Source organism: Antedon bifida, chromosome 9 (assembly GCF_963402885.1).
Source record: "Antedon bifida chromosome 9, ecAntBifi1.1, whole genome shotgun sequence".
NCBI lineage: Eukaryota > Metazoa > Echinodermata > Crinoidea > Comatulida > Antedonidae > Antedon > Antedon bifida.
In genome coordinates, this window is record NC_136234.1 from 11,557,487 (window position 1) to 11,578,295 (window position 20,809).

At 33.8% G+C, this 20,809-nt stretch overlaps 2 protein-coding genes across 2 annotated transcripts in view; one reads left to right on the forward strand and one right to left on the reverse strand.

The window, feature by feature from the left end:
* Window positions 1-20,809, forward strand: part of LOC144852740 (SRA stem-loop-interacting RNA-binding protein, mitochondrial-like) — a 204,474-nt gene that overhangs the window by 61,678 nt on the left and 121,987 nt on the right. The window lies entirely within an intron of this gene.
* The window catches only part of LOC144852742 (son of sevenless homolog 1-like), a 51,750-nt gene continuing 33,923 nt past the window's right edge, over window positions 2,983-20,809 (reverse strand). Inside the window, exons 13-26 of the mRNA XM_078710706.1 lie at window positions 20,387-20,591; window positions 19,570-19,782; window positions 19,317-19,439; window positions 18,222-18,384; window positions 17,733-17,828; window positions 17,263-17,418; window positions 15,452-15,541; window positions 14,373-14,465; window positions 13,650-13,767; window positions 12,974-13,143; window positions 12,393-12,512; window positions 12,161-12,268; window positions 11,715-11,850; window positions 2,983-11,098 (exon numbers count right to left, since the gene is read on the reverse strand). Coding sequence (XP_078566832.1) covers window positions 10,524-11,098; window positions 11,715-11,850; window positions 12,161-12,268; window positions 12,393-12,512; window positions 12,974-13,143; window positions 13,650-13,767; window positions 14,373-14,465; window positions 15,452-15,541; window positions 17,263-17,418; window positions 17,733-17,828; window positions 18,222-18,384; window positions 19,317-19,439; window positions 19,570-19,782; window positions 20,387-20,591 — 2,366 coding nt within the window. The 3' untranslated portion in view covers window positions 2,983-10,523. The remainder of the gene's footprint in view (window positions 11,099-11,714; window positions 11,851-12,160; window positions 12,269-12,392; window positions 12,513-12,973; window positions 13,144-13,649; window positions 13,768-14,372; window positions 14,466-15,451; window positions 15,542-17,262; window positions 17,419-17,732; window positions 17,829-18,221; window positions 18,385-19,316; window positions 19,440-19,569; window positions 19,783-20,386; window positions 20,592-20,809) is intronic.

The window sequence follows — 20,809 nt, forward strand, 5'->3', positions numbered from 1 at the left end:
GAACAAAGGTATGTCGGAAAATGTTATTTAAGTACGTAACATTTAACTCTACTCATAAGGTCCTGTTAAAACTTATTATAAATGGTGTTCTCAGGGATCTGTTTTAGGACCAATTTCATGCTCTCCATATCTACATTTTCGATTATTTGCAGACTGTTATCTACACACAAGTCCATGTACCAACACTCAAACGGTTATATAGGCTAGGCCGAATGGCCTGCTAGTAATGGATGCCAATGATAATATAAATAGGCCTAGATAGGCCTTCTCTTGTCAATAAATAATAATAAATAGTCTAGGAATTAAAAATAAAATAAATAATATGCACCCTACTAGCTAGTTAGGCCTAGATAGAATGAGCAGAGTAGAAAGGAGCCTGCCCTAGACCTAGTTTGTTTTATTTGTGCATTGTATATTTATATATTAATATAATAGGTGATCAAGTTAAGGCCAAATTCAATCGTATGAGGGATTCACTTCGAACGAATATAAAGAAAGAAAGGAAGGCGAAGTGGAGTCGCATACTCCATGTTCAATGTTGTTTCTTTGGAGCGTCAAAAGAAACTCAAGTTCAATTTTAATATATTTTTCAATGTCAAAACAACAAAAATGTTACTGTTGATACTGTACATTTCGGTAACTTTTAAGAATACAAATCGACAAATTCATCGTCATATTACATGTACTGTAGGTTTATACCTCAATGATCTAAATAATATTCCTCTTAGTCTTAGGCTAGGTAGTGAGATTTGGGTCGGTTGATAATTGAAAACAGCACATTATTAGCAGTAACATGTTCCAGCATTTTAATTGACAAAATATATTTAAATTAAACGTGCATTTCAATAATAGATGCATTAAAAGAGGACGCATTCCACTGAGTTTTTAACCCTCTATTATAGTTGCTCTTTTGGCGCTCAATATAAACAAATATATTGAACTTTGAGTATGCTAAATTCGTGAACGGTATGCGAGAAACATGTCTGTAAAAGCATCAATTTAAAGGATTTATTTGTTACTTTTATGTGATTCTTCTTCATAAAAGGGCTTATGAGGCCCAATTCTAAGGTGTGGTATCTATATATATAAATTTACGTAAGGGCAAAATTCGGTAAATCGCGCGTTACTTCTAGAATGTTTACTCGAAGTTGGTTCGTACTTTCCGTACTGATTTTAACCACCTGATGTAACCCTGTATACTAATTAAATTGAGTTAGATAATTAGTTATTGACAATTAAAACGAATGGATGTCTATCTTCAAAGATACCCGTTCACAATAATACAAGGATGCTTCGCATTTTCCTATCTCCTTCTACGATACTTTTTGTTAATAGCTGAAAACCGGTTGAACAGCTCAAGTACAGCATCATAATGTTGAAGACTGATTTTTTTAAAGAAATACTATTTCGATAGATTTAATATACGTTTATACAAATGTATTGATTTGTGATGAATGGAACATTCCAAATTATTTGGTTTAACCATAGAGGTATATGCTTACCTTCATGGTTTAACACAAGTAGGTAAATTTATGGGCCATTGGAGAATAAACATAAAAAGTATTGCAATGCTGTACAATAATGTAAATAGGTATTAACCACTTTTGATCGCCATTTGAATTGCAAGGATTCAAGGGTTCTAATTTTAGTTTACTACATAAATCATTGTGTCTATTTATTCGTTTCTGTAAATGCAATGTATTATAGTCCTGCGGTATCTCCAGTTTTTTTCTCGCTGGAATTACTGTGCATTCGAGAACCATTTGTGGGCACGACCTAGATGAACCTGACGCCGGATGCGAACTTGATTGGAACCGGCGCCGGACTAAAACCGTGCCGGAACAGGTGTGAAAGACCCTTAAGACCAGTACTGCACACCGACTCTACTGCACACCGTTTGTTGTACAAAATGGTACTTGATAATTGAACCTCTAGGCGGGCCTTTCGAATGTCACAGCTTCAATGATGCTTCAGTAACCTCTAGGCGGGCCTTTCGAATGTCACAGCTATAATGATGCTTCAGTAACCGCCAGGCGGGCTTTTCAAATGTCACAGCTTCAATGATGCTTCAGTAACCTCTAGGCGGGCCTTTCGAATGTCACAGCTTCAATGATGCTTCAGTAACCGCCTGCGTGCTTCATAATTGTTTTCATCAGAGAAATCCTACATATATCACGAGCTGAAAAAAATACGTGTAAATAATAATAAATCATAGAATCTGATGATTAGGGATGGAAGAAATATTAATTTATTTTCTGAAGTTAGGATAAATCAGAAACAGCCTGTAATTGGTCTTTTGTAGAATACCATGTTTATTCATTATCTGCCATTGATGCCAATATTAGAATTAACTGTCGAAACGACATGTGTTCATTGGTCATTCTGACGCAATAGTCTGTCATTAGCATACATTAGGAAAATATTGAATACCAGATACAAACATTGTTCTACAGCACCTGTACATAAATTAAGACCTATCTAATGCAATGGTAACAACCAATCAACGCTTTGAACGTAAGCGTCGACAATAATTTGATAAAATATGCATTTTCCTACAAACAAACGTAGTTAGAAACGTTTCATTCTACGGATAACAGTTTATGCTGCCTTTGATGAAAAGAATATTTTCACACGTCAAATAAAATGACGTCATGATTAGTAAGACCAACACTATCCTGACGATAAACGATTTTATTGTTCATGACGTCATTTAATTGGATAAAAAAAACCCATATTTTATCACAAGACAGCATAGGGTTATCTTATAGTTCTAAAATGAATGTAATGTTATGTAACAAAAAATGTGATGTGCCCATATATGGAAATGATGTCACATCACTACCTATTTGAGCACATCACACTTTAGACAGAGCTGAATGTAATTTAATGTAAGGAAAATGTATGGGGTTTTTTTATCGCCGATCGTTATAATCCAAGTGAGCAGCAGCCGTAAGACAAGTACAAAAAATAACATTCTATAAATAAATTGTGTTAATATTTTTAATTAATAAACACGAATGACCCTATCTCTGTACAAATAGTAATTATCCCAGTTCAATAAACTAGTAGCTAGACATATCACATACTATACTGTACGTTGATACTGAAATTACAACATATAGGATAAAACCTATTCTGTCAAACCAGTGGCAATTATTCTGGTGTCACAGATTAACCTGTCACTATGATATTGTCATCATTTTAGACATCGTCCCATGCATGTGATTAATAAACGTTTTCTAACTCACATCATTTTTTCCCGTTTTAAATGTATGATCATAATTTTAAGCAGTTGAAAATGTACACTGCACAAATGGATTGTTTGAGAATATACTGTGGTTTGCAATACAATAATAATAATACAATAATAATTATTATACTTGGGCACCCGTGGTTCAGCATGTAACCAACTTCGCATTCTATAGTAAAACTATCAAAAATAATATTATTTTGTCTGGTCGTAAATACATATATAATAAAAATATTGTTATTGTTAAGTAATGGAGAATACAACGATTTTATGAATCTAAGGCCATGTGCAAAGGTACTGTGTAAGGGTTGTGTATGCTACAGTATTTATACATAAGGGAATGTTTATATTGATACCAAACTAAGCAAGTTGTAGGAAATAGATACATATATAAAGCAGACTTCCTAAGCACCGCTGATAACTCATGGTTACATTTCGTTCCTTATTTTCCTTCAAATCAAAAGAGTGGTACACATTGAAATCTAAACCCAAGAACTGCATAGCATGTGACAAAAAAGCTAAATGTTAAAGCTGTAGATACCCAAAAGAAATTATTAACCAAAAGACACATATAATGTAGTTTTATAAAGACATGTGATATTACTACTACTGTACTACTATATTCGATTAGCATAGGATCCCCAGCAGGCAAAACATAAAACTGTACTACAACGTGTACATGCTGCACTTCCACTGTTTGACATATTACAGTATTTAGTTCAAATTTGTAAACATACATACTGTGCATTATACAGATTTCTATACTGTAAACAGTAAATGTAGGCCTACTGTAAACAGCCATGTACTGGATTGGTATTACGTTGTCCATATACTGGGCATGTCTTTACACATTTTGCATTGTACATTACATGAAGTGTACATGGTACTGTAACGGTTGCATGCAGTACATGAAATGAGGCTAGTGATTTAGAAACTTTAGAGTACATGAAGTGGGAACTGTGGCATTCAGTGCATTCAGGGTTGCATACAGTACAAATACAATGAACAGGGTTGCATACAGTACATGAAATGGGCATAACAGTACCAGTACATTAAATAGGCATGGTTGAATACAGTGAATGGAATGGACATAGTTGCATACAGGTTGCATGCAGTACATAAAATGGGCATGGTTGCATACATTACATTAAATGGACATGGTTGCACACAGTACAGTACAGTACATAGAATGGGCATGGTTGCATATAGTACAGTACATGAAATGGGCATGGTAGCATACATTACATTAAATGGACATGGTTGCGTAGAGTACTGGGCATGGCAGTACACATGTAGTTGTCATAACAGCATACAGTACACATACTGGGCATGGCAGTACACATGTAGTAGTCATAACAGCATACAGTACACATACTGGACATGGCAGTACACATGTAGTAGTCATAACAGCATACAGTACACATACTGGGCATGGCAGTACACATGTAGTAGTCATAACAGCATACAGTACACATACTGGACATGGCAGTACACATGTAGTAGTCATAACAGCATACAGTACACATACTGGGCATGGCAGTACACATGTAGTAGTCATAACAGCATACAGTACACATACTGGGCATGGCAGTACACATGTAGTTGTCATAACAGCATACAGTACACATACTGGGCATGGCAGTACACATGTAGTTGTCATAACAGCATACAGTACACATACTGGGCATGGCAGTACACATGTAGTTGTCATAACAGCATACAGTACACATACTGGGCATGGCAGTACACATGTAGTAGTCATAACAGCATACAGTACACATACTGGGCATGGCAGCATACATGCACTGAGATTGCAGTACATGTAATGAGCATTGCAGCATCCAGTACATGTACTGGTCATGACAGCATACAGTACACTCTACAATGTGTACTGAGCATACAGTACATGCCCTACTAGGCACCATTACATACAGTATACAAGGCCTTGGCATAGTATGTGTACTGGCCATGGCGACCAACAGTACATATACTATGCACACCAACATGCTCAAATACAGTATTTGCCTGGTGATGCATAGTTGTGTAAAGAACATTATATTGTAGACATGATAGTGTACAGATTAAAATTGATAATGCACAGTAAAATATTGTTTGAGCCAGTGGTAGTGGTAGTAGTAGTAATAATAGTATTTTAAGTTGAATTTGTTTTCATTAGACAAGGCCAAACACATTTAATAAAATGGTAATTCAATTTCTGGAAATACATATCAAAATAGAAATCCGATAATACTGATTTTTTAACTGAAACTGAAAACAAACTAAATATAACAAATTTTAAATGTACAGTATAACAAAGTATAAAACAAAGCGAGGTCAAGACACTAACAAAGAAAGTCAATAATATTCGAAAATACACCTTACATGTTTTAGGTGTTAATACTTAGTTCATCAGTGATTTAATGTGTACAAATAATCTATATCACAAATTAGAGGATAAAACTACTACAGTATGCAAGCAGGGTACTAACTGTACAAATTCATTAAAAATATTTCTATATTGTTGTATTCTTCCTTTGTGATTGATTTATAGTCAACTTATTACCACAAATTTAATTTTCTATACAGAACTTAACATTTAAACTATGAGCACTGCATTGTATTATTACAAACATATTGAATTATTGCTTTAGTGGAAACTACCATACCAGTGTTTTAATCACTCAAAAAATACCATTTGCCAACAATTAAATGCCTTCTTTACACTGTACTTCCTTCGGTAAAACTTACCTAGGCCGTAGCCACTGATATAATGGCGCAGAAAGGGAAGCAAACCCCTTGTTGGAAGATTATCAAACAACATTGCCTTGGTTGGAGCATGGACCTATAAATTAGATGTAATCTAAATTATAGGTCCATGGTTGGAGAGAAGTCAAGTGGCTATGTATTAGATTGAACAGGTTGAAACCAGTTTAAACTGGTGGCCACAGCTTCTTGTCATTTGGAATTGTCTGTTTGATAGCCACAGTCAGGCAAACTAATAGAGTTATAAAATCAACAATTGAGGGCACAATGTGGTATGGTGAAAATACTAGACTTCAGTATATGGATTAGACTAGCTCAGTCATTCTTTCTGAGCAAGGTATAATTGAGGTAAGTTGACAGAAAGGAAGTTGTAAAAAGCATTGCCTGACAGTTTTACCAAATAAAATTCAGTGTGAATGAGGTTTAAGATACAGTTTTTCTATACTTACACCCTCTTGATCATATTTATTTGATGTCTTGTGACAATCTTAAGGTTAGGTTCACACTACTGATTCGGCCTTTACAAGATATCAATCTTATTTCATGGTGCAATACCAGAAATCAAATGGTAGACTGCATTAGCCCTAGGTTTTAATGAAAGAGAAATTCCCTTGATGTGGTCCCATAAATCAGTGAAACATTTATAAAGGAGCGAATGACAGGTCCAAAATCATATTAATGGAAACTAAAAGTATAATTTGGATTTAGAAACCCATAATGCAAAACATTTTATAGGATACAACATATGATGCAGTAATAGTTGTACAAATACAAATTATAAACAATAATTAAAATAAGAGAACTCTTAATCATGATTATTTGAGGTAAAAACTAAGTTTCTATGACAAAATGTCTGCAGTAATTTGGTAATAAAGATCAGAATATAAAATAACAATAAAAAATCGTAATCCAATACATGGGACACTAAAAAATTAAAAAGTGGTTTGTACGTAAAGATTTAGTGGATAAATAAGTTAGGGTATCAGTAAAAAATGTTGTGGACTTGCAATAAAGGTTACCATTTAAAAAGGGTAAGTTAAACATTATGGCTATAGACATTAGGTTACAGCACAATAACAGGCTTAAAGAAAATGTAAACAATTTAAGGACAGGCATTGAAACAATACATAAAGTTAAGTGCTAAAATTACTGCAGTATTTATATGGAAATTGCTGAAGTAATGTATTTCACAGATTGCATAGAATACTACAAACAGGTAACAGGTTAATTAAAAAAAACTAACAAGTCTGAAGTTTTTGTGGTGAAGTTGGCAGTATGTTGGGAAACAGTACCCTGTTCCTTTGGACATTAGCATAACATTACACTAGAAAAATAACTATTGACGATAACTAGATATAAATATATATATATTTTTCTTACATAAAAAAAGTTTTCTTCCTAAAACTATTATAGGATATTAACCATACCATTCATGCTGCATTCAATCAAAGGATGTCATGATTAGTACGAGCAATAATATTTTTTGTTCTTATTGATCATGATGTCATTTGATTAGATTTTAAAATCTTATTTTCATCAAAGACAACATAAATGCTGTCCTTTAGTTCTAGGATGAAAACATTTCTAATTTCTTTTTTTTATGCAAAAAAAATGTACATTTATCTATTTATCGTCCTAGTGTACTCTTAAAAAAAAACTTGCATTTCACAGGAATTGATGTCTGCAGTTTTAAAATGTCACCCTCATTTTGCAAAAAGAAATTTGATTACAGAACCCTCTACACCTTTGTAACTCAACATTTCCCCATAAAGAAACCTTTACACCTGCTCCCATCTGGCTGCTGCTCCAATCAGATTGCATGTACAGAATTAACAACTTTTTGTTTTCAAGACGCGCCACATGCATATCAAGTAAAAAGATTGGCGCAAGATGCGTCATGAAACATTGGGACCTAATGTTATTTGCCGGGTGCAGGTGTGAAAGTGCCTTAAAAAGGGTGTGCCATAAATAGCATTGATCACAGTGTTAAAACATATATTTCTCCTTCTCCTGGAATATAATTAAATCTTTGCAACAATACATACTGTACCGTGATCAATTTAAAGACCAACACCGTTAAAAATAATAATAACTTAAGAGTGAAATATAAATGCATTTGTCTTCACAAGACAGTTTAATACAATAGCTATATTGTAGGGATAATAACAAATTAATAATAATGTAATAAGAGTTTACTATAAAAATGAAAACCAAATTTATTGATAGTATTAAGAAAAATTCACCTATAGTAAAATAATTACTGCTCTGTAATGCTTCGATGTCCATACCTCACATTAACAAGCACACTGTATAGCTAAATATTAATTTCTAATAAAAAATATCGGCATGAATAGCAATTGTTATCTTGTCCAAGCACAGTATCAATACAGATTCAGATTAGGCTCAGTAGGATCATTTTTTTCTTCTTATAGTTTTGCCAATTTTGTGTTAATGAAAAAAATAAAACAAAACTACTACTGGGCCAAAATATATAAAAATCACTCAGACATGCAATTTAAAAGAAAACTGTCTTTCCAAGGGGGAAGCTTAAAGAGAAGGCTATAGGCGGTGTTAGCAGAATAAGAGCTATTTGATGGACTAATTCATTATCCAATAGTGGGTGTTATATAAAAGTTTTTTCATAATTGTATTTCTTGTCTTCAGAGAGAGAGAGGCCATTGTTGGGTTATCCAGGTATAGGCATGTAATAGACTAGGGTATTATGTGTTAAGCTATTTTGTTTCCACTTTGTGCTTTGGCAATATAACAATTTTGTAGGCTTATGTTCTTTTAAAACAGGTGTCATATAGTTTCCTAACTGCATATCAGTAAACTTTACTCTTCCAACCATCCAGTCAGTCATACTGACTAACACAACTCTATTAAATAGTTTCAGATTTCTTGTTGATTAACAGTGGAAAACCAACATACACACATGTGAAGGCCTTCAAATGCATGTTTGGCATTCCATAGACTTTGACTGTCAAGTGAAGACAAAATGGTCGTCCAAATGTACATTTGGCATTCAATAGACTATATAACAGATATGTTATCTTCTTGAATATATTTTAGTTATTTTGTTTAAAACTAACCACCCCTAGTTTGAATTGGATATATGTATTATACGGTTAAATAGAAATTCTCATATTACAACACTTGGAAGAGGAATAGGATTTGGACCAAAGACTTGGAATTGAAAGCAAAGCATGAATACCAACATATCTACAGTACATTTAAACTGAACTCCAGAAAAAGTGTGAAAATTAGGCACCACAATGTTCACCACCATATTTTGTTTAGTTCATACTTTAATGACTATAATTCATTTGGTTTCATTATATTTATTAGATTCTACTTTTTCAGTGTTTATGGTTTTAAGATTCAAGTGTTTTACAGTAGCTTTGAAAATATCAAAGTCAAATATTACCAGCCATGCACAAAAAGCGTAAGCTATTCTACCAAAAATAATCACTGGATATATGTGTAGTACCGTGTAAATTGAAAAAAAGAAAAATTAAAATTAACCTCATGATTTCAGTTTTGACCTAGTTCACCTGTGAGTTCACAAAAAGAGAGTTCAGTATAATTCTCAATATAAACATTAAAACAATTTTCAGCATTATTTGCTTATTATTACTTTGCATGATCTTGAAATACCAATCGACTCTGCAATTGAATCGATTCAATATACCATAACATGCAGCGATTACAAATCTGCATATATATCACACATCTAATAAAAAAATAGTCACATATTTGTATAGAACAGTCCCCACTGGAAGGAATTAAGTAAGAATTGTTAAAAGAAATGTTGGGAATGTAATTTTTTATCTTAAGAACACAGATCAATCAACAATATATTTAAAAATTTAATTTTTTACTAAGAATCGATTAGAAACATAGGTTTTCCAGAGATCGTTGTGTCTATTATGTTACAACCAAGAACTGCCTCGCATATCATGTTTAAATTAATTTTACAAATATAATAATTATTAAAGTAGTGAATAAATATGAACTATTTTATTATTATTTATATAAAAAATGCGAGTGATTTCCATGGCCTATCTTTTTGTTCTTTCTCTATTCTAGGTAATGATTGGGTAATTTGTGTTACATTATTGCACAAGAGCAAAAAAAATTAAATTAAACTGTTATATAAGAATCTTTCGCAATTTCACAACCAAGTAGTTAGTATCCTCATTCTGTCTAATAGCAGCAATAATATTCAGGATCATTCAACACAATCGTTTCCATTCCTCTCTCGTTTGCAGTAGATTGAATAAAGGTTGCAAGATAACAGTGCTGCAGTTCGCTACTGTACCAAAACAGCTTGCGTCACAAAATCGTGTTGATAGCGTGAAAATTTATTTGCATATAACACAAGAAACAACAATGTAGCTGGGTCCAAGCATGAAGTTGCTACGTCGTTGAATATAATAGTAAATTACACATTCTTATAGGAACGTCTGCAAACTTTATTTAAAGTAGGTTATCAGTATGCGTAGTATGGTCAAACACCTGGACCAGGAGTTCTATCATTATCTGTTGGAGGTCCGTGGAAATATCCTCTTCTGTCACTACCCTCATTGTTATAATGTCCAGTCATTTGTATGGACATATGTGTCCCTGAGGGTGACCTGTGTGCTGAAGGTGAATGATGCACGTGATATTGACTGTGCGACATTTGTGGCATGCCAGCCAATAAATTCATTGGAAAGTTCTCGTGCGTTTCCGGTTGTGCGCAAAATGACGTTTGCCAGCCTCTGTTGGCGGAGGAAGGTTCGTTTGGAATGTTTGATTGTTCTGTTTCAGGAGATGAAGGAAGATTTCTGAAATTCTGATTGGCTGGTTGAATAGGTTGGGGCAGCTTTTTAACTGTCCCTCTTGAATGTATATATGTCTTTGGGGGCAATTGTGGAATTCCGTTTGTGTTTGAAGTCTTCGGGGGCACAGCTGGCGGTTGTCTGTTGGAGGTGGGTTTTGGGGGTAATGGTGGCAATGGCTGATTCCTTGATGGTCTTGGTGGAATCGGCGGTGGAATATGTTCAGTGTTTAGCGTGTGTCCAACTTGGCTTCTACTGTTTACTGAATAAATAAAAAATAGGTGTATTATCTACTTTGTTTCATTAAATAAATTTATGTATTTTATTTTTTTTATTTTTTATTTTATTCAATCGAAACCAACAGCGATAATTACCGCCACTAACAGGTTTGATACAAACAAAGCCAGGACTGTTTAAAGCACCTTGATTGGGTCCTAACATTCATCAAGGGCTTCTCTCGTCCAGTGCCCACCTTGACCAGAGGAAAGGCATGAGCCAATACGTCTGAGGTAGATACTAGATGCAGGGGCTGCCATAAGAGTCAGGGGGTTGGGGGGGGGGACGTCTGGGAGTTAAAATTTTGTCTGGAAGGATTGGGAAGTTTGGGGATACTGTAAGAGGTTGAATATTGCTTGAGAATTGGGTTGGGTTCTTTTTCTTTTGTAGGAAATTTTTTGGTTGGGATTTAGGAAGAAAAGAATTGTTTTGCCAAACGTTATTATTATATTACTTTTACACTGGTGGTTCAAATAATTTACATGTCTGAAAGAGCTGTAGTTGCGGCTATGTGACAGACATGAATCAATTTATAAGAAATTTAAATGTAATTAATATTGAATCTATCTATTGTACATGCAAACACATTAAAATCAACTGACCTGGAATGTCAACAAAAGCATGTACGCTTGAAGGATCAAAAGCCACAGACGTTGGAGATGTTGGTGTGTGAGGTGATGACGGTGTATCTCGCTGTCCTCTTGGACATGATAAATTAGTTGTTTCATTATATATTCTCTGTAATAAAACAATGAAAACAAGTTATTAAAAAATACAAATCTGTAACAAGCATAGCAATACCACAAAAGTGACAATGAAGAAAGCAGAAGAGGTAGGCTTTTGTAAAAATACTTATACAGTTACACTGTATACCCTATTGAGAAGTGCATGGTATTGTGATCTGTTTGTGAGATACGATCGCATCCAACAGCAATGAAAATCATGTGTGAAAGTAGTAGAAGCAATTGATATCACACTTGTGATTAAGTTGTAAAATCTTTATTACTCCTGGTCCAGTGATAACAATGTTAGGAGGCTGAACACTTACTTGCATGGACTGGTTTTTGCCCTGTGTTGGTGTTGTCTTTGGACCATCTATATGCCCTCTACTGGGCTTTATGCCAGGTGATTTCAGAGGATATGTTGTCTTTCTTGGCTGAAATTGTCAGAATGTATATTGTTATGCTAAAGTGGATATGTGCGCTTAACAAATCTTATTAATTATTATTATTATTAATTAAGATGCTAGATATTACTATTATTACCTTAATTTTACTTACATGTTTTGGAAGCCTATTATTTGTATTCCTGGGTTCAATTTCTAGTGATTTCTCATATATATATTGTTCAAATTCTGCCTCTGTCTTATTCCTTAGTGGATTTAAATTCTCAAAAAATTGCTGCAAAACAATATAATATATACATTTAATATAAACATGTTTATCACTTGACGCATGGCATCTCAACAGAAGCTCAGAGGAGATAATGGCATGTCTTGTAATGTTGGTCAGCGGGATAAGATAGAGGCCCAACTAATCAAAGTCTCTTAACTTGATTTTCTCAAAATGAAGCTTTCCTGAGCTAGAAGGTGATTAGTATGTTTTCACTTGAAAGAATACAGGTATAAAAATTAAACAACCCCGTCATTTTAAAGGTTATCAAATGCAGATTATGAATGTATAAAAATCTCTAAAATTATTTAGCTTTATTTAGCTCTAGCCAATCTATATTAATAATAATAAAAATTTATTTTGGAACTTCACTTTTGTAACAGTGGCACACTTCACATTTTGAAGGTGCGTCCAACAAAAATATATAATAAATGAAAGCACAAGATAGACAAAAACACTTAAAGCATTACCCTGATATTTTTCTCAACTATGAGACAGTACGGTTGGTTCTGGTACTGCTGGATCTCAGCTGTGATCTCAGCAACTCGCCGTCTCTTACTAAAGTTGATTAGATCAAAAGAGTCTGGCAAAAAGTCTGGGTTACCCTCCTCTGTCTTTAGAATGTTCGTTAAATACATTCCTATAGGCACAAAAAAAAAATGTTATCACATCTAAATTTCTATCTACACTATCAAAACTAGTTTGGAAAAAAAGGGTGATGTGCCCAAATTTGACATCATTGTGTCCCTATATGGCACATAACAAAGTTTGATAGTGTAGACAGAGCTTAAGTTTTTTGTTTTTAAATTGCATTGTGGAAAGATAATACATATTGGCTGCACTGACATGATGTGACCCTTATGAGAGAAGATTGTAGTTGAAAAGTCTAACATCTGTGTCGACAGTGCCATGAGCAATGATTTAGTTGTTGGAATGGTGCTATACAAGAATTCATTGTACATTAAAATAACTTGGTTATAGACTTGGTTATTGGAAAAAAATCTCAGGCATCGGCCTGGTCATGCCAAATAAATTTATACAGTTTTGACATGCATTTTTTCATATTCAAAACAGTCAGGTGAGATGGTGCCTTAACAGGAGACTGACTTAAAATATTATTCTTTATAATCAAAATCTAATATTTACCAAAGAAAGGCACACATGGCGGATTTATTGAACGCAGTCTTTCTGTGTATTTCTTGTAATGGTTTGTAGTCAGCTCTTGTGCCTCCTCCAATATTTGCTTTTTCTTTGGTGTTAACTCCTTTAAAAAAAAGATGGTTTGAAATATTATATTTAATGTTAAATCCACTCAAAACCAACATTTTATCTACCACAGTTAATCTCCATGACATTCCATGACCTTTAGCCAGGTTAGAGTGTCATAGCAAAGTGATAAAACCAACTTTTCTTCATCTTATTATATGTTTTTTTTTAAATTCATGACCTTATATTAAGAAAGTCAAATTATCAATGACTTTCAAATATTTTAGTAAATATCTATGATTTGTTAGGTTTTCAATGACAGAGAAATAAAGATTATAAATGGAATCTTATAAACACAAGATCATCTGTGTTCATATAAATGGTTTGAAAGCAGCTTACTTTTCAAGTAATGTGTATGTAGTACATAATTGACAGTGGACAACATTTGTAAATAAATTGCGACACATACATTACTTTACACAACTAAAAATCTATTTGAAGCTTCATCATCATTGATCACTTTGCTATATTCAGCATAAACCTCATTTGAGTATAGTCGTGCATGGGCATGGTCACATTTATGCGGCTGAGCTTCCTAATTTTGTTGGTTGGAATATTTTTTTTGTCCTTTTCTTTTTAAATAAAAATAAAAGTGTCTCTTACCCTGATTGTATGCTCCAAACGATGGATAGGTGCTGATGACATTGCACTGGCTATTTCCATAACTCCATTGAAATTATTCAACTCTTGCAAGACCTTTAAAATAAAAATTTTAAAAATAACTACCACATTTATTTTAAAAAAAACACCCCTCTTTGAATAAACTCCCTTCTCGAATACAACACTACAGTCTTTATTTTTTCCCTCAAATAAACGCCCCACGACATGCATACCGTAAATCTTCTAATTGTAACCCTGTGTTATTATTCTTTGATTGCTTTTAGGGTGGGTTACTATTAGAAGGGGGTTTACTATTAGAGTAGTGGGTTACTATTACTAATCTTAAATTAGACACCTGAAAATAGTAACCCACCCCCAACTTTTCCGGTCAGCAACTCATAACAAAATAATAAAACAGTACGAATAAACAAATTTGGTTGAACTTTATTTTATGAACTCAAAACACAACATCAGGTGGGTTACTATTAGAAGGGGGGTTACTATTAGAGTGTGGGTTACTATTAGAAGATTTACGGTATACACACAATATTGTATTATAACACATTTCTATTTGCATTGAAATCATTGCAAGCAGGGGGTTGCAATCTGTGAATTGAATATAGAATGCTTCTCATTGGATAACAAAAGACCTCCCACGGACTATACAGCATACAATTGTCACCACCAATAATAGATTTTACCCGAGAGAGCCGTCAAATTAGCCAAGATTGTCTAAATACCAATTTATACAGACGAGCGGTAATGGTAGGAATAAAACAGTGTAGCTTATCCAACGTATCCATCCCGACGACCCATCCACTCCACATTTTGTGTAAATGGTCATAAGAAATAACATAGATTCTACATTTTTGTTTTCCATTTACCCTTTAACGTTACCACTTGCCTGTGTACATATTTTTTTATGATCTTACGGATCTGACAAGCAATAAAGTATCACGCGAGGTCAAATTGCTGTCCAGAATATTAATTGCTGTTATGAACTCCATATCATATGTCATAACTTATGATTACGATAGAATCATTTTGACATGATCCCTTATCCTTTAGACTAGATTTCTTACCTGAAGAATTTCAATAATTCTGCTCACTACAGCAACTCTTTCTTCAAAATTCTCTGCTTCCACGATACAGTGTTCTATCCAATAGATAAACTAACACAGAAAAAAAAAATAATAATAATTAAAATATGAATTATTTGAAATATAGTATACTGTACAATTACACTATGTAAAGAATAACTTTTATATTATATTAAGGCACTTAGTATCAGACCAACTATAAGCGAATTTATTCACTATCCTTCTTAAAGGTAAAATACCAGTTACATGACAAACGTATACATAAGATGATCTTCATAAACAGTCTTTGGCTTTGGGAGTGGATTTGAAAAAAAATCCACATGTGATGAGATTTGAACCCAGTACCCTTGAATTGGTAGCTGAGCACCTTAACCATCAAGCTACAACTCCAGAACTTCATTAATTTTACTTGATATGTTTGAGCGATTAAGGCAGGGGTGGCATTAACCCAAACCATAGCAGTGGCATGAGTTCACGTCTGAATCAAGGCTTCCACAAATATAAATCCTAAGCAAGGGTTTCTTCTTATATCAGATAAATCAGGTAAAAAATAGAGGGCATACTATAATCATTTAAAATTATATAGAAAGTGTTATATAAGCTAATATAAAGTTATAGAAAAAATCTCGAGCGTACATCATCTGAGATATCCAATACCAAATTTAATATTACTATAATAATAAACAATCAATAATGTCTTTCCAGGGTGGTATAGCCTAGCCACCTATAAGGCCTACGATAATTAATTTTGCATTTGCATGTATAAAATTGTTTTATAGTAAAGTCCTTTACCTCGTGGGTAGACACCGCCCGACTCTCTATTGACACATATTGTTGCATGTGACATATCAATACAACAACAATAAAATGTCACATGTGTATTGGCTTGGCAGTTAATTCGTGAAACAAAGCCATAATAAATGCCTTTGTTTAAATACTGGGCGTCATTATAAACAGTGCCAGGAGTGTTAGTTTTGAAATAACATGTTTGTTTTTTTTTGTTGAAAATATTGTTGAATTTCAATTATTTTAGATGAAAAATCTCCGAAAAATCTCTAGGTCTAAACTTCCAGATTTTCAGGGGGAAATAACCAATTTTCGGATAGATCTGCATTAAAAATCGGGGAACTTGGGACCTCTGTTATATACAATGTTTAGAGCTGGTAATTGATGTGCACTATATCATCAAAAGTGTAATGTCTACTCCCCTGAAAAAGCTCTATATTAATATGTCATTTTTGGTAATTCACATTCACTAGGGAGATCCTTTATTTTACTCTTAGTTTAATTAATTTAGTGGAATTACACAATAATAATAATAAATAATAATAGGATTTTTATAGCGCACATACCACTCAAGAGTGCTCAAGGCGCATTCAAAAAAATAAAACAAATCATACAAATGCCCGACAAATAAAATCCAATTTCTTTGGAGGGTCCACATCCGTTCTCGTTCTGTCGCGGTCCCGGACCCCTACCTAGGTGACCAAACAAAGGAACAGGATACACATTTGCCTTGCCACATGAGGTTGTGGCAATCGTCCGATACAAGTTGATAACAAATACAGTCCATAGAATTATTAATGGTCTAGAGAATACAAATTATCCCCTGATGGCTTTAGGTCTGTATCCACCAGACCCGAAAAAAGAGCTTTGCATCATTGTAGATAAGATGACGAGAATGCACACATAACTACAAAACAAAGAAATGGACAAGGACGAAACCACAACATTATAATACATTTGCATAGGGAACAAAACAAGTGAAAGATGAGGTTTGGTAAATAACTTACCATGTTAGAGTGCCTTATCATCTTCAAGAGGTTGGGAGATGTAACTTCTTTATCTTTCTTCATCCAAACAGTACCTACAAGTTCTGATGGTCTGACAGCTCGATAGAGGTCAGACTCAAGCAGCGTTAACTGCCGAGCTATCTCAATGGGGTGCAACTGTAAGATAAGTACATAGTGTATAGAAACAATCAAGCAAATTAAAATAGAAAATACTTAAATATTTCAAAACACAGTAGAAAGGTGTTGTTGTTGTGACAGAATAATATAGCATCTCTTCGAGAAATTTAACCTTACTTGACATACTTAATTTGACAAAAATTCAAATACATACATATTTAGACTAGACTTAGTACGACTTAAGAGCACACACAAATATAAAATATTGGGGCTGGTTTTTGTGAGCTATAAATACTAAGAATTAATGGCATTATTTTATGTTGAATATTCAAAAGCTAAAAGTTAGTATTTACCTGCATGAGTCCGAATTCATCAGAATTGCGAGTAAGATGCCATTCAATTGGAGGAGGTTCCCTATCAAATGTAATCTCACGAGGCAAGTCATTTGGCTACAGGAGAAAAAAAACAAAATTAAACGTTTCAATAAAAAAAATTACACTCCGAAAAAAAACCACTCATCCAATCATTTTGTTTAGTTTTAAATTTGCTGCTTCCATTTTGAATCAAATGTCAAAGCTTGGCAGAGCATAGACGGCGCACTCTCTATAGGCTGGTTTCTGGTCACGCATTATTCACAAGCCTATTGTATAACATCATTTTGATGAGCTGACCATTGAATAGAACTTTACCATGGAATGAAATAACCAATGCCATGTGATACAGAATAAAGCAATAAAAAGGCAAGGATATACTTTATTGGTGTGTTGTAATACATAATAAATAAATAAAATTTTGTTATTCGTAGGATGATGGGCTATTTTTTATTTATTAAACATGTATACCTCCATTCTACGTTCCACAATCTTCTTTATTGATTCAACCCACTTGCGCATTGCCTTCTCCTTTATATCCTTTATAAACTCTGCATGCTTCTCTTGAAGTGAAGGATCTCGTTCAAAGTCATAGTAATGATGATCTACCCAGTGACGGAATACATTCAGCACTCTGGGTTTGAGGGGAAAAAATGTAAAGTTTATTTCCACAAAGTCAAAAACAAAGCTTTATTAAGTGAAAATATAATCACAATCAAAGTAAATGGCATTATTACTTTCATTTTTTAAACACTTTTTCTACAGCCCTTTTCTCACTGGAAATTCATACCAGAATGTCAGATCACCAAAGATCTATTAACATAGTATTGGAATACAGACACTTTCAATACCGAACTCTCCAAAAACTGGAAACTCTCACAAAACCTGAAGGTCCCAAATTCATGTTTGCAGTTTAACACATTTCGAATACTAAACTTTCTAGGAAACCAGACATGTTAGCCCAAACGTGTCCAATATTGGGAAAGAGAGACAGTTTATACTACATAACAAAAACAACAGAAAAATCCTTCACGGATACCGTTTGCTCAATAGATTTGACTGTACAGTGTTACACATAAACATCACATTAAACAAACACAAGGTGGTAAAATACACAAACCAATAGTGGTGTTGGTGGCCTATGAGTGATAGCTTACCTGGATGAACCGACATAGGCCTTTTCCCCTTCAAGGGGAGAACATAACCGAAAAGTAAAATTTTATTCATGAACTCCCCTCCAAGACAGTGGTATCGCCCATGCGCCACGCCCTCAGGTGGACGGCAACGCCCATGCATACCTCACCATTATAACTACAGTCATTCACATGTGCTGACGGTAAATATTCCAAGTAATATTACTAAGCAATCAGATGATCTTGCTGATAACATTATTTGCCTGCATGGTCCTTTCAGATCGAAAAACTATACCGGCACAGTAAAACAGGGGCTTACATAGCAATCACGATAATCTAGTTGATTGGCCAAAAACCTGAAAACATTTTTAATCTTATGTATAATTTATAGTGTATATAATTTATATAATAATATTTGAATTCAACTTGTTACCTGAGTTGTATAGGTTGTGCATATTCTTTCCTGAACCGTTTCAGATCTTCACGCATATGATTCTTCTCCCTGTCTGTACTCCCTTTGTCTTGGTCTGGATTTACAGGATCTCGAATATTAAACGTGAATTTTATGTTAAGGCAATAAATTAGATAAATTAATATTTTTTTCAAATTTAACAGTAACACTTTTTCAAATGCAAATAATAAATAAATGTTGCACTTTTCTTAATCTTAAAAATGCAAAAGGATATCTCTCAATGAGTAGTTCCATTAATGAATGAGGTTGACAGAATGATCGATACGTCGTCAGGAAAGTGCGTACAAAAGATGGGTCAGCGTACGTATGATAGGTCAATCGTTCAATCAGTTTTAATAATGTACCACCCTTGATAACAGGCACACCTGATTGCGATTTCTGTCCTTCCTCAAACACAATGTTGAATTTTGTATCCTCAAGAGCAAACCTATGAACAAACATACATTTAGTAATTTAGTGTTAAAACTAATAAAGATGCGGGACAGGACGGAAGACGTATTTAGGCCACAATTGGATCCAACAAGGTGAAACAATTTCAAATGTATTTTCCCTCCCACGACAATTGTGGCCATTTTGATACACCACGTGTATTGATGCAGGCAATAGAAAAATATTGGATAAGAACAAACATACAAATGCTCTCTATTATAACTATAGATATAAAATGAACATAAGTTTGAAGTTTTAAGATTTTTATATAACAGAAAATTGCATGTAAAACATAGTTTTGTATGCAAAGTAAGCACTGTAAGTATAAATAATATATCAATTTATTGGTATAGAGAAAGTGACATCCTACTATTAGATCAGTGGGAGTTTTCATGGTATGTTACAATTTTTATTAACAATGAGGAAGATTATAAAATCTATGAAAATTAGAAAAGGTCAGCCGAATCAAAAATCCAATCCAGAATCTTTTTGAATATAATGAAATATGTACAGCAGTATTGTCAACTCGGGAAATTATGTTAACTTTGAGGTCATTTCCAATAGTGTTCACGAAAGGCTACCAAATTTATAAATTATTCTACCTGTATTGACTAGCTGAAGGCAACCGTAAAGGTTGGTTCTTCTCTTCTTCAGCCAATATTGCATCCAACATCCTATCAAGAGTCCCTCTGTAAGATAATGTTGTTAATGCCTCCATCCAATTGCTCTTTTCTTCAGCTGTCTTTGCAAAGAACATGACAGGAGGTGACTGATCTCGTGAAACAATTTGAAAACAATTTTTCACATCTAAGAGATAGAAATAAATGACATGTTACAAACTGGCATATACAATTGGCTGATTGCTAAAGCCATATTGGGAGTACCTCAATAACCAACTTTGGTCTTACAGAACCTTTTCCTACTAGTGTTTAAAGATAAGAATGTTATTAATTTCCGATGACTAGAATTCATTAAAACTAGTTAAAAATATGTAATAAAATTAGTGTAATGTTTGGAATTAGCAA